This window comes from Oncorhynchus masou, chromosome 13 (genome assembly GCF_036934945.1).
Source record: "Oncorhynchus masou masou isolate Uvic2021 chromosome 13, UVic_Omas_1.1, whole genome shotgun sequence".
NCBI lineage: Eukaryota > Metazoa > Chordata > Actinopteri > Salmoniformes > Salmonidae > Oncorhynchus > Oncorhynchus masou.
The window spans coordinates 62,175,601-62,189,076 of NC_088224.1; the positions used below are offsets into that span (position 1 = coordinate 62,175,601).

A 13,476-nucleotide genomic window follows, 5' to 3' on the forward strand; every position below is an offset into this window, starting at 1 on the left:
TACTAAAGTGACTACTGGTATGCATAGATAATAAACAGTGAGTAGCAGCAGTTTAAAGACTAAGAGTGGAGGTCAATGTAAATAGTTTGATTAATTGTTCAGCAGTCTTATAGCTTGGGGGAAGAAGCTGTTAAGGAGCCTTTTGGACCCAGACTTGACGCTCCAGTAGACTTGACGCTCCGGTACAGCTTGCCGTGCAGTAGCTGAGAGAACAGTCTACGACTTGGGTGACTGGAGTATTTGACAATATTTTGGGCCTTCCTCTGACACCGCCTTTTAAATAGGTCCTGGATGGCAGGAAGCTTTACCTGCGGGATCATCTTAGACCAGCCACCTGGACAGTTGATGAAACTGAGGTGTATTTCTGTCTGTAATAAAGCCCTTTTGTGGGGAACAACTCATTCTGATTGGCTGTGCCTGCCTTCCTAATGGGTGCAGCCTGGAAGGGCATAGGCCCACCCATGGCTGCACACCTGCCCAGTCATGTGAAATCCATAGCTTTGGGCCTAATGAATGTATTAGCTGATTTCCTTATATGAACAGTAACTCAGTAAAATTGTTGAATGCTGCATTTATATTTTTGTTCAGTATCTATCAAATATTGGACAAATCCATGTTCCTCATGTTTACCTCAATCCTCTGTGCTCCGGCATCCACCCAGTAAAGCAGCCTGCTAATGGGGTCAAAGGTGAGGGCCTCCACATTCTGCAGGTCTTTCCTCACGATCACTTCCTGTCCTGTACTGCCGTTCAGACAAAGCCTCTGGAGGGGGAGGACAGGGACGGAGTGTGTACATACTTTTCACTAATCACGATACACAATGTACTTTTGCTCTCAGAAGTGTGTACAGGATAGATTTTGTGTCTTAAATGGTACTTTATTCCCTATATAGTATACAAGCAATATACTTATATAGGGAATAGGGTAAGTCATGGCTACATCTGAGTGCCTTCTGTGAAGGCCCTGACCTGTATGGTGTCCAGCGAGATGTCGGCCCAGTAGAGGCAGTTACTTTCGTAGTCAAAGTCCAGGGCCACGGCCTCGCGGAGACCAGAGAGGGGCAGGGCCTGGTCGGTCCCTGTGGCCAGGTCATAGCGATGGATGGAGTTCCTCACAGCGTACAGGATGAACTCATTACTCTCTGGAGAAGACCAGGGGGGAAAAACAACACTTAATACAATTCATTCTAATCTATAGCCATGTGAAGAGTGACAACTGGTAAGAAAAACACAACAAATTGCATTTGATTTTGTATCCAGCTGTGTATACGACAGTATTTATTTTCTATCCAGCTGTGTATATGACAGTATTTATTTTGTATCCAGCTGTGTATACGACAGTATTTATTTTGCATACAGCAGTAATGCATGTCTAAAACAATTTCCCCTCAGGGAAATTAAGTTCATCCAACCATATGCTTTTATGTATAAAATGTGAGTAATTTCACTTTTCATGAATTCACAAATACTTATTTGTTTATTTGCTTTTTGGATCCCTACAACCAGTCACAGCAGCTATTGTCCCCGAGGTCTAACTTACGTGTGTTGTTGCTATAGCCGATGATCTACTGCTGGGACTAACCTTTCTATCTTTAACTAAATTCACCCCATATGTGACTAAAAGTATATTTTGCCTCAAATAAGGTCTAGCAAAAAAGTTTAAACTGTGTGGCCCATACCAAATAAAACCGTCATGACCCATGACCCATGACCCACGACCCAAAGGTAACATATGGAATTGTTTTAAAATAGTAATTCAATGGATCATTTAGCTATTTGATGATGATTTTTAGGCCCTTTAGGTATCCCTCCCCAAAATATTTCAAAATAATTTGATAAAATACTACTGTAGCCCATAGAAATGCATTGAATAACACATTCATAAAAAGGCAAAAAATAAATCCTAAGGAATAATACTGTTTTGAAGTGTCTGTCCTATATCTAAGAGATATAAGAAAGCTCAGGAAATATACATCTTTTTTGACACATTTAACTCCTTGTTTCTGTTACCACAAAAGGACCTCCATATTTCTATGGGTTACCGTCAGACGAGTCCCATGATACTTGTAGGGGTCGTAGAGCAAAACCGAGAACGTCCTCGTGAGAGTCTTCCCTTTCCATAATGGCATTTACAAGGTAAAGTATTTGTGAACCCAGTATATCAAGAATCTCAGAGTATCTCTCATTCATTCATTCATTCATTTAGGTGTCTCTTATTCATTCATTCATTCAGGGGTCTCTTATTCATTCATTCAGGGGTCTCTTATTCATTCATTCATTCAGGGGTCTCTTATTCATTAATTCAGGGGTCTCTTATTCATTCAGGGGTCTCTTATTCATTAATTCAGGGGTTTCTTATTCATTAATTCAGGGGTCTTTTATTCATTAATTAATTCAGGGGTCTATTATTCAATAATTCAGGAGTCTCTTATTCATTCATTCAGGGGTCTCTTATTCATTAATTCAGGGGTCTTTTATTCATTAATTAATTCAGGGGTCTCTTATTCATTCATTCAGGGGTCTATTATTCAATAATTCAGGAGTCTCTTATTCATTCATTCAGGGGTCTCTTATTCATTTATTCATTCAGGGGTCTCTTATTCATTCATTCAGGGGTCGCTTATTCATTCATTCAGGGGTCTCTTATTAATTCAGGGGTCTCTTATTCATTTATTCATTCAGGGGTCTCTTATTCATTCATTCAGGGGTCTCTTATTCATTCATTCAGGGGTCTTTTATTCATTAATTAATTCAGGGGTCTCTTATTCATTCATTCAGGGGTCTCTTATTCAATAATTCAGGAGTCTCTTATTCATTCATTCAGGGGTCTCTTATTCATTAATTCAGGGGTCTTTTATTCATTAATTAATTCAGGGGTCTCTTATTCATTCATTCAGGGGTCTCTTATTCAATAATTCAGGAGTCTCTTATTCATTCATTCAGGGGTCGCTTATTAATTCAGGGGTCTCTTATTCATTTATTCATTCAGGGGTCTCTTATTCATTCATTCAGGGGTCGCTTATTCATTCATTCATTCAGGGGTCGCTTATTCATTCATTCATTCAGCGGTCTCTTATTCTCTTAGGTTTACCTCCACTGTATTCACATCCTACCATACCTTTGTCTGTACATTATACCTTGATGCTATTTTATCGCCCCCAGAAACCTTCTTTTACTCTCTGTTCCAGACGTTCTAGACGACCAATTCTTATTGCTTTCAGCCGCACCCTTATTCTACTCCTCCTCTGTTCCTCTGGCGATGTAGAGGTGAATCCAGGCCCTACAGTGCCTAGCTCCACTCCTATTCCCCAGGCGCTCTCTTTTGACGACTTCTGTAACCGTAATAGCCTTGGTTTCATGCATGTTAACATTAGAAGCCTCCTCCCTAGGTTTGTTCTATTCACTGCTTTAGCACACTCTGCCAACCCGGATGTTCTAGCTGTGTCTGAATCCTGGCTTAGGAAGACTACCAAAAATTCTGAAATTTTAATTCCAAACTACAACCTTTTCAGACAAGATAGAACTGCCAAAGGGGGCGGTGTTGCAATCTACTGCAAAGATAGCCTGCAGAGTTCTGTCCTACTATCCAGGTCTGTACCCAAACAATTTGAACTTCTACTTTTAAAAATCCACCTCTCTAAAAACAAGTCTCTCACCGTTGCAGTCTGCTATAGACCACCCTCTGCCCCCAGTTGTGGTCTGGACACCATATGTGAACTGATTGCACCCCATCTATCTTCAGAGCTCGTGCTGCTAGGCGACCTACACTGGAACATGCTTAACACCCCAGCCATCCTACAATCTAAACTTGATGCCCTCAATCTCACACAAATTATCAATGAACCTACCAGGTACCTCCCCAAAGCCTTAAACACGGGCACCCTCATAGATATCATCCTAACCAACTTGCCCTCTAAATACACCTCTGCTGTCTTCAACCAAGATCTCAGCGATCACTGCCTCATTGCCTGCATCCGTAATGGGTCAGCAGTCAAAACACCCCCAATCATCACTTTAAAACGCTCCCTGAAACACTTCAGCGAGCAGGCCTTTCTAATCGACCTGGCCGGGGTATCCTGGAAGGATAATGATCTCATCCCGTCAGTAGAGGATGCCTGGATATTTTTTTTAAATGCCTTCCTAACCATCTTAAATAAACATGCCCCATTCAAGAAATGTAGAACCAGGAACAGATATAGCCCTTGGTTCTCCCCAGACCTGACTGCCCTTAACCAACACAAAAACATCCTATGGCGTTCTGCATTAGCATCGAACAGCCCCCGTGATATGCAGCTGTTCAGGGAAGCTAGAAACCATTATACACAGGCAGTTAGAAAAGCCAAGGCTAGCTTTTTCAAGCAGAAATCTGCTTCCTGCAACACTAACTCAAAAGTTCTGGGACACTGTAAAGTCCATGGAGAATAAGAACACCTCCTCCCAGCTGCCCACTGCACTGAAGATAGGAAACACTGTCACCACTGATAAATCCACCATATTTGAGAATTTCAATAAGCATTTTTCTACGGCTGGCCATGCTTTCCACCTGGCTACTCCTACCCCGGTCAACAGCACTGCACCCCCCACAGCAACTCGCGCAAGCCTTCCCCATTTCTCCTTCTCCTAAATCCGTTCAGCTGATGTTCTGAAAGAGCTGCAAAATCTGGACCCCAACAAATCAGCCGGGCTAGACAATCTGGACCCTTTCTTTCTAAAATTATCTGCCGAAATTGTTGCCACCCCTATTACTAGCCTGTTCAACCTCTCTTTCGTGTCGTCTGAGATCCCCAAAGATTGGAAAGCAGCTGCGGTCATCCCCCTCTTCAAAGGGGGGGACACTGTTGACCCAAACTGCTACAGACCTATATCTATCCTACCATGCCTTTCTAAGGTCTTCGAAAGCCAAGTCAACAAACAGATTACCGACCATTTCGAATCTCACCATACCTTCTCTGCAATGCAATCTGGTTTCAGAGCTGGTCATGGGTGCACCTCAGCCACACTCAAGGTCCTAAACGATATCTTAACCGCCATCGATAAGAAACATTACTGTGCAGCCGTGTTCATTGATCTGGCCAAGGCTTTCGACTCTGTCAATCACCACATCCTCATCGGCAGACTCGACAGCCTTGGTTTCTCAAATGATTGCCTCGCCTGGTTCACCAACTACTTCTCTGATAGAGTTCAGTGTGTCAAATCGGAGGGTCTGCTGTCTGGACCTCTGGCAGTCTCTATGGGGGTGCCACAGGGTTCAATTCTTGGACCGACTCTCTTCTCTGTATACATCAATGAGGTCGCTCTTGCTGCTGGTGAGTCTCTGATCCACCTCTACGCAGACGACACCATTCTGTATACTTCTGGCCCTTCTTTGGACACTGTGTTAACAACCCTCCAGGCAAGCTTCAATGCCATACAACTCTCCTTCCGTGGCCTCCAATTGCTCTTAAATACAAGTAAAACTAAATGCATGCTCTTCAACCGATCGCTACCCGCTCCTACCCGCCTGTCCAACATCACTACTCTGGACGGCTCTGTTTTAGAATACGTGGACAACTACAAATACTTAGGTGTCTGGTTAGACTGTAAACTCTCCTTCCAGACCCATATCAAATATCTCCAATCCAAAGTTCAATCTAGAATTGGCTTCCTATTTCGCAACAAAGCATCCTTCACTCATGCTGCCAAACATACCCTTGTAAAACTGACCATCCTACCAATCCTCGACTTTGGCGATGTCATTTACAAAATAGCCTCCAATACCCTACTCAACAAATTGGATGCAGTCTATCACAGTGCAATCCGTTTTGTCACCAAAGCCCCATATACTACCCACCATTGCGACCTGTACGCTCTCGTTGGCTGGCCCTCGCTTCATACTCGTCGCCAAACCCACTGGCTCCATGTCATCTACAAGACCCTGCTAGGTAAAGTCCCCCCTTATCTCAGCTCGCTGGTCACCATAGCATCTCCCACCTGTAGCACATGCTCCAGCAGGTATATCTCTCTAGTCACCCCCAAAACCAATTCTTTCTTTGGCCGCCTCTCCTTCCAGTTCTCTGCTGCCAATGACTGGAACGAACTAATAAAAGCACTGAAACTGGAAACACTTATCTCCCTCACTAGCTTTAAGCACCAACTGTCAGAGCAGCTCACAGATTACTGCACCTGTACATAGCCCACCTATATTTTAGCCCAAACAACTACCTCTTTCCCCACTGTATTTAATTTATTTATTTTGCTCCTTTGCACCCCATTATTTTCATTTCTACTTTGCACATTCTTCCATTGCAAATCTACCATTCCAGTGTTTTACTTGCTATATTGTATTTACTTTGCCACCATGGCCTTTTTTTGCCTTTACCTCCCTTATCTCACCTCATTTGCTCACATCGTATATAGACTTGTTTATACTGTATTATTGACTGTATGTTTGTTTTGCTCCATGTGTAACTCTGTGTCGTTGTATGTGTCGAACTGCTTTGCTTTATCTTGGCCAGGTTGCAATTGTAAATGAGAACTTTTTCTCAACTTGCCTACCTGGTTAAATAAAGGTGAAATCATTTATTTATTTATTTCATTCATTCAGGGGTCTCTTATTCATTCATTCAGGGGTCTCTTATTCATTGTGATCTAAAATGCTGAACGTTTCTAAAAATGGTTTCTTAATTGAAGGAGAGGGGAGGCTTACCTCCTACAGGACAGGGGAGCATCTCTCCATCCAGTCTGGCTTCTACATCGCCTCCACTACAGCTGTCCCCAGACACCTTCCTGTACCTGAGAGAGAGACACACACAAACTGGTTAACAACATGGACAGACAAACACCCACCACCCAATATCACAACAAGAGTATGTTTACAACAAATGGTGCAATACAGTGTATCTTATGCGTAGTTGTGTAAACGAGGAGAACAAAATGTTTACATGTTGCCCATTACATATACACTGAGTGTACAAAACATTAAGAACACCTGCTCTGACCATGACTGACCAGTGGAAAGCTATGATCCCTTATTGATGTCCCTTGTTAAATCCACTTCAAATCAGAGTAGATGAAGGGGAGGAGACGGGTTAAAGAAGGATTGTTAAGCCTTGAGACATGGATTGTGTCTGTGTGCCAGAGGGTGAGTGGGAAAGAAAAGATGTAAGTGCCTTTGAAGGGAGTACGGTAGTAGGGGCCTTTGAAGGGGGTACGGTAGTAAGGGCCTTTGAACAGGGTACGGTAGTAGGGGCTTTTGAAGGGGGTATGGTAGTAGGGGCTTTTGAAGGGGGTATGGTAGTAGGGGCTTTTGAAGGGGGTATGGTAGTAGGGACTTTTGAAGGGGGTATGGTAGTAGGGACTTTTGAAGGGGGTATGGTAGTAGGGACTTTTGAAGGGGGTATGGTAGTAGGGACTTTTGAAGGGGGTATGGTAGTAGGGACTTTTGAAGGGAGTATGATAGTAGGGGCTTTTGAAGGGGGTATGGTAGTAGGGGCTTTTGAAGGGGGTATGGTAGTAGGGACTTTTGAAGGGGGTATGGTAGTAGGGACTTTTGAAGGGGGTATGGTAGTAGGGACTTTTGAAGGGAGTATGGTAGTAGGGGCTTTTGAAGGGGGTATGGTAGTAGGGGCTTTTGAAGGGGGTATGGTAGTAGGGGCTTTTGAAGGGGGTATGGTAGTAGGGGCTTTTGAAGGGGGTATGGTAGTAGGGGCTTTTGAAGGGGGTATGGTAGTAGAGGCCTTTGAAGGGGGTATGGTAGTAGGGGCTTTTGAAGGGGGTATGGTAGTAGGGGCTTTTGAAGGGGGTATGGTAGTAGGGGCTTTTGAAGGGGGTATGGTAGTAGGGGCTTTTGAAGGGGGTATGGTAGTAGGGGCTTTTGAAGGGGGTATGGTAGTAGAGGCCTTTGAAGGGGGTATGGTAGTAGGGACTTTTGAAGGGGGTATGGTAGTAGGGGCTTTTGAAGGGGGTATGGTAGTAGGGGCTTTTGAAGGGGTATGGTAGTAGGGGCTTTTGAAGGGGGTATGGTAGTAGGGGCTTTTGAAGGGGGTATGGTAGTAGGGGCTTTTGAAGGGGTATGGTAGTAGGGGCTTTTGAAGGGGGTATGGTAGTAGAGGCCTTTGAAGGGGGTATGGTAGTAGGGGCTTTTGAAGGGGGTATGGTAGTAGGGACTTTTGAAGGGGGTATGGTAGTAGGGGCTTTTGAAGGGGGTATGGTAGTAGGGACTTTTGAAGGGGGTATGGTAGTAGGGGCTTTTGAAGGGGTATGGTAGTAGGGACTTTTGAAGGGGGTATGGTAGTAGGGGCTTTTGAAGGGGTATGGTAGTAGGGGCTTTTGAAGGGGGTATGGTAGTAGGGGCTTTTGAAGGGGGTATGGTAGTAAGGGCTTTTGAAGGGGGTATGGTAGTAGGGGCTTTTGAAGGGGTATGGTAGTAGGGGCTTTTGAAGGGGTATGGTAGTAGGGGCTTTTGAAGGGGGTATGGTAGTAGGGACTTTTGAAGGGGGTATGGTAGTAGGGGCTTTTGAAGGGGGTATGGTAGTAGAGGCCTTTGAAGGGGGTATGGTAGTAGGGGCTTTTGAAGGGGGTATGGTAGTAGGGGCTTTTGAAGGGGGTATGGTAGTAGAGGCCTTTGAAGGGGGTATGGTAGTAGGGGCTTTTGAAGGGGGTATGGTAGTAGGGGCTTTTGAAGGGGGTATGGTAGTAGGGGCTTTTGAAGGGGGTATGGTAGTAGGGGCTTTTGAAGGGGGTATGGTAGTAGGGACTTTTGAAGGGGGTATGGTAGTAGGGGCTTTTGAAGGGGGTATGGTAGTAGAGGCCTTTGAAGGGGGTATGGTAGTAGGGGCTTTTGAAGGGGGTATGGTAGTAGGGGCTTTTGAAGGGGGTATGGTAGTAGAGGCCTTTGAAGGGGGTATGGTAGTAGGGGCTTTTGAAGGGGGTATGGTAGTAGAGGCCTTTGAAGGGGGTATGGTAGTAGAGGCCTTTGAAGGGGGTATGGTAGTAGGGGCTTTTGAAGGGGGTATGGTAGTAGGGGCTTTTGAAGGGGGTATGGTAGTAGAGGCCTTTGAAGGGGGTATGGTAGTAGGGGCTTTTGAAGGGGGTATGGTAGTAGAGGCCTTTGAAGGGGGTATGGTAGTAGGGGCTTTTGAAGGGGGTATGGTAGTAGGGGCTTTTGAAGGGGGTATGGTAGTAGAGGCCTTTGAAGGGGGTATGGTAGTAGGGGCTTTTGAAGGGGGTATGGTAGTAGGGGCTTTTGAAGGGGGTATGGTAGTAGGGACTTTTGAAGGGGGTATGGTAGTAGGGGCTTTTGAAGGGGGTATGGTAGTAGGGACCTTTGAAGGGGGTATGGTAGTTCCTGTGTGTATCAACAATGGTCCACCACCCAAAGGACATTCAGCCAACTTGACACAACAGGGAATAATTGGAGTCAACATGGGCCAGCATCCCTGTGGGAAGCTTTTGACACCTTGTAGAGTCCATGCCCTGATGAATTGAGGCTGTTCTGAAGGCAAAAGGAGGGTTGCAACTCAATATGAGGAAGGCGTTCTAAATGATTTGTACACTCAGTGTTTGTCAAGATTTTGCTGGGACATTTCTCTCCTTATGACAATAGGTGGGGCTGTTCTCCATGATAAGTGAGGGCTATATAATAGAATGACGCCACTCCTTTCTCTTCCCAATAGCACAAAAGAAGAACAAAGACAGTTCCCCCTCATGACCACAAAGGATGCCATTTGCATAGTGTGCATATCCTATTCATCATTAATCATGCTGATATTGAATGGTCGTCTCCTTGCGGCAGTAAACAAAATCATATAAGATTGAGGTGAAGACTGACACACTAGGTAATGCCATTTGTTTTTATAAGCCATATGTGACTGTCAGTCAAGGACAAGTGTATCTCAACCTTTATGGTTGTGTCCCAAATGGTACCCTATTCCCTTTAAAAGTGCACTAATTCTAACCAGGGCCCATTTGGGACACTATGAAGTCAGCCCGGAACCCCAAAACCCTTCAGCTCAGCTAGGTCATATAATCCTGACCCATCCACATTGCAAGGCCTTGACCCTCAATGTGTGGAGTCACCTTAACAAAAGGAAAAAGCCTATCATTATGAGAAGGGCAAAGCCTGGTTTCTGATGAAGTGACAATATGTTAATACCAAAGGGATATTGACTTACCCCGTACTGCGACGGTAGGTAGTTCCAACGGGGCAGGGCACGGGAGGGGCGTAGAGGTTCCCCGAGAACTCAGGGTCGGGCAGGCACACCTGGAGGGACAGGTCCTCGCTCAGCTTGAAGCCATAGTCACTGAGAAAGATAAAAGGAGAGAGAGGAGGGTGATAGAGAGCGAGGCGGAGAGAGAGCGAGAGAGAGATTAGATGGGGAGTGAGACAGAGAGACCCAATGTTAGCCTACCTGACTATCAAACTATGAACACCTAGAGATGAGTGGAAAAAGACTGTTGCCTAATTCCAATCAACCCCTAGCCCCTACTCTGAAAGGATAGCAGAGGTGTAAGTAAGGGAGAAACATTCCACCTATTCCTAGCTTAACAGAAGGTGGAGCTGTTACCTTTCCAGATAGCAGCTATCCAATCCTTTCAGATCGACATGAGGTGCTTAGGGGTAGATCGTTTTAGAGGTAGAGGCAAAGGGCGGATATGGGATTGGACACGGGCTGGGATAGGAGAGTCTCACCACTCGTAGTCCTGGCGTGTGCAGGAGCAGTTGGATACGGTGACGGGGCGGTCGAAGTCTTCCCCGTTGAAGCAGGTGGCGTGGGGCGTGCGTCGCTTGTACACCATCTCACTACCCAGAAGGCAGTCGTTTCCCCGCTCGTCTGACGGGGACCAGCGCTTGTAGTCTCCCTCGGCGCACGGGACGCCTGAAGAGACACACACACACACCCCTCAGTGAGACTCTGGCCTAATAGATGGTGCTTCTTATTGGCATTGTGAAAATGGACGAGACAGACAGAGACGTAAAAGCACCCAGGCTGAGGATAATTCACTCATGACTTCTGCCCGGTGTAGTAATATCGTGAGAGTCCCCTCACCGAGCACGTCGCTGGCGTTGACCTGCAGGATGAGCCAGCTGTGTCTCTGGTCGGCGTAGGAGCCGAAGATGGTAAAGATGGTGCTCTTCTCCCCCGGCTCCGTCAGCAGCTGGTAGACATACACCTCCCTGTCAGAGAAACGGAAGTCTGTCCAGGTCTCCCCCTCATTGGTACTGAACCTGAGACACAGAGAGACAGTAGGTAAGTAGCCTTTCATTTGTATTTTTTTAATGACCATTTATTTAACTAGGCAAGTCAGTTGAGAACAAATTCTTATTTTCAATGACGGCCTACCGGGGAACAGTGGGTTAACTGCCTTGTTCAGGGGCAGAATGGCATATTTTTTTACCTTGTCAGCTCGGGGATTCGATTCAACCTTTCGGTTACTGGCCCAACACTAACCACTAGGCTTTCTGCCTCCTGGTCCGAGTCAGAATGGCAAATCTACTGATTCTGTAGCGTGAGGCAGCAAGTACACCACCTGAACAGGACGCTAGTCTATAGCAGGGCCAACAGAGACTTTATGGAGATCAACATGAGCATGGTTACAATATTTATACGCTTTTTACACTACTGAGCCAAGCCAAGCTGCAGTACATTGGCCTGGTTACATATCCCACTGTACTGTAGTAGCTGGAACTGAACTGGAAAGGACAAATGTGAAAATAATATTTCTGAGCCAGCACAGTACTGATTGGGTTGGCAGTGACACAGTGGAAATCATTGAACCTTTATTGGAGGAGGTAAGCAGACTGAAAGTCAACGACTCAGGGCAGAGCTGCAGTTGGGGGTAGAGGGGTGTAATGAGGGGGTGATACACAGCACCACTGTGTTGTTCTAACATGGGAGATATGGGTGTTATTTAGGACAGTTGTGAGACTCACTTGAGGTGTGTGGTGGAGCCCCCCTGGGCGATGGCCATGAGGATACCGCCGTGGTCACCCCACGTGTAGAAGTGAGGACCGGTAAGCGCCTTGAGAAGGGGAAATGTGAAGAACACTCATTAAAGCCGCAGTCTGTAAGGTTGCTGGTCAATTTATACAGCTACAATAATAGACTAGTACAACTGTCCGGCCGTATTATTACCAAAAATATTTTGCTCGTCAAGACACTTAAATGAGGTAATAATATGTTCAGATTAAAAGTATGTTTAAAAAAAGAATAATTAAAAGTCTAATACTGCTCTCGTGGAATGTCACACCATAGGCATCAAGAGCATGTGAAAATGTTCCGGGAGCTTCTGCTCCATTGTTTATGTCTTAGAGGGATCCCCAGCCTTGGAATTGTACTCACATCTTACAGAGTGTGGCTTTAAATAACTGCAGCACCATGTTTGTGGTTGATGAGTAATATACTGTGGTGGAAAGTGTCCTACGCTGGGCATTCAGCATTGTGGCTAATATCTCCACAGAAACCCTCTGGTATGAGTGGGTGGCAGAGGCAGGAAACATCCAACAATAACCAATGTCATGATTTATAGCTCATCATGCGCATAGTTACATTTATGGCACACACACACACACACACACACAAAAACAAAGCATACACACACACACACACACACACACACCTCTCTCCATCTGGCCCCAGCACTGCTGGACACATACACGTTGGGCTTGTTGGCCAGGTTCTTGCCCACAGAACCTGCAGAGGAGACAGACATGGGATGATCAGTGGAACAGCTGTGTGAGAGGAGGTGATGAATTAAACTATTCACACAGGGGAGGGGATCCAGTAGGAACACTACTGCAGCTTCAGGTGGTCTCCAGTCCCAGCAGTATCCCAGGTTTTGTTCCAAATAGCACCCTATTCCCTACATAGTGCACTGATTTTGACCAAAAGCCCTATGGGCCTTGGTCAAAAGTAGTGCACTAGATGCATAGGGAATAAGGTACCGTACAATGTGGGACACAACCAAGCACAGTGGCCAGCCCAGAGCACACAAAGCCGACAACAGAGCAAAAGTAGCTCACTATACAGGGAACAGGGTGCCATTTGAGGCGCAGCCATAGAGAAAGGGGCGACTGTAGCATATGGCTGGGCGGCTCTATATAGGGAGAGTCCATCCAGGGTTGTGAAGCAGATGCTTGAGATCAGAAAAGTTCAAACAAACTCTGCATGCCGCAGTCTACGCTCCAGTATGCTTTATTGTCAACATCAATACTCCTTACCATGTGATGAACCTATAAGAATGAGTCAAATCAGTCTGTAGTCATTCTAGGGGGAAGGCCCCAAGGAGTGTAACGTCACATATCTATTTATCCTATGTGGATGTAGACGGCCATGTTGCACTGAACGGTGTAGTATGTAGTTGTGTGCGGCTCTCGGTGTGTCTGACACTCATTCTGAGCGCTGGTTAATGAGGCCGCCGCTCTCCTTCCCGGCACCACCACTAACGACTGTTGTTCTTGGAGGCCATATCAACGGTGCTTTTTACAAATGAAGAAATG

The 13,476-nt window shown here is 45.7% G+C and overlaps 1 protein-coding gene across 3 annotated transcripts in view; it reads right to left on the bottom strand.

Annotated features, from left to right (window-relative positions):
- The window catches only part of LOC135552785 (sortilin-related receptor-like), a 78,203-nt gene that overhangs the window by 22,253 nt on the left and 42,474 nt on the right, over nucleotides 1-13,476 (bottom strand). For all 3 annotated transcript variants that reach the window (XR_010457506.1, XM_064984633.1, XM_064984634.1), the window contains exons 11-18: nucleotides 12,597-12,670; nucleotides 11,911-11,999; nucleotides 11,027-11,205; nucleotides 10,669-10,855; nucleotides 10,151-10,279; nucleotides 6,685-6,770; nucleotides 969-1,141; nucleotides 631-762 (exon numbers count right to left, since the gene is read on the bottom strand). Coding sequence is in view for 2 of the 3 variants with exons in the window: in XM_064984633.1 (XP_064840705.1) it covers nucleotides 631-762; nucleotides 969-1,141; nucleotides 6,685-6,770; nucleotides 10,151-10,279; nucleotides 10,669-10,855; nucleotides 11,027-11,205; nucleotides 11,911-11,999; nucleotides 12,597-12,670 (1,049 nt within the window). In the remaining variant the exon portion in view is untranslated. The remainder of the gene's footprint in view (nucleotides 1-630; nucleotides 763-968; nucleotides 1,142-6,684; nucleotides 6,771-10,150; nucleotides 10,280-10,668; nucleotides 10,856-11,026; nucleotides 11,206-11,910; nucleotides 12,000-12,596; nucleotides 12,671-13,476) is intronic.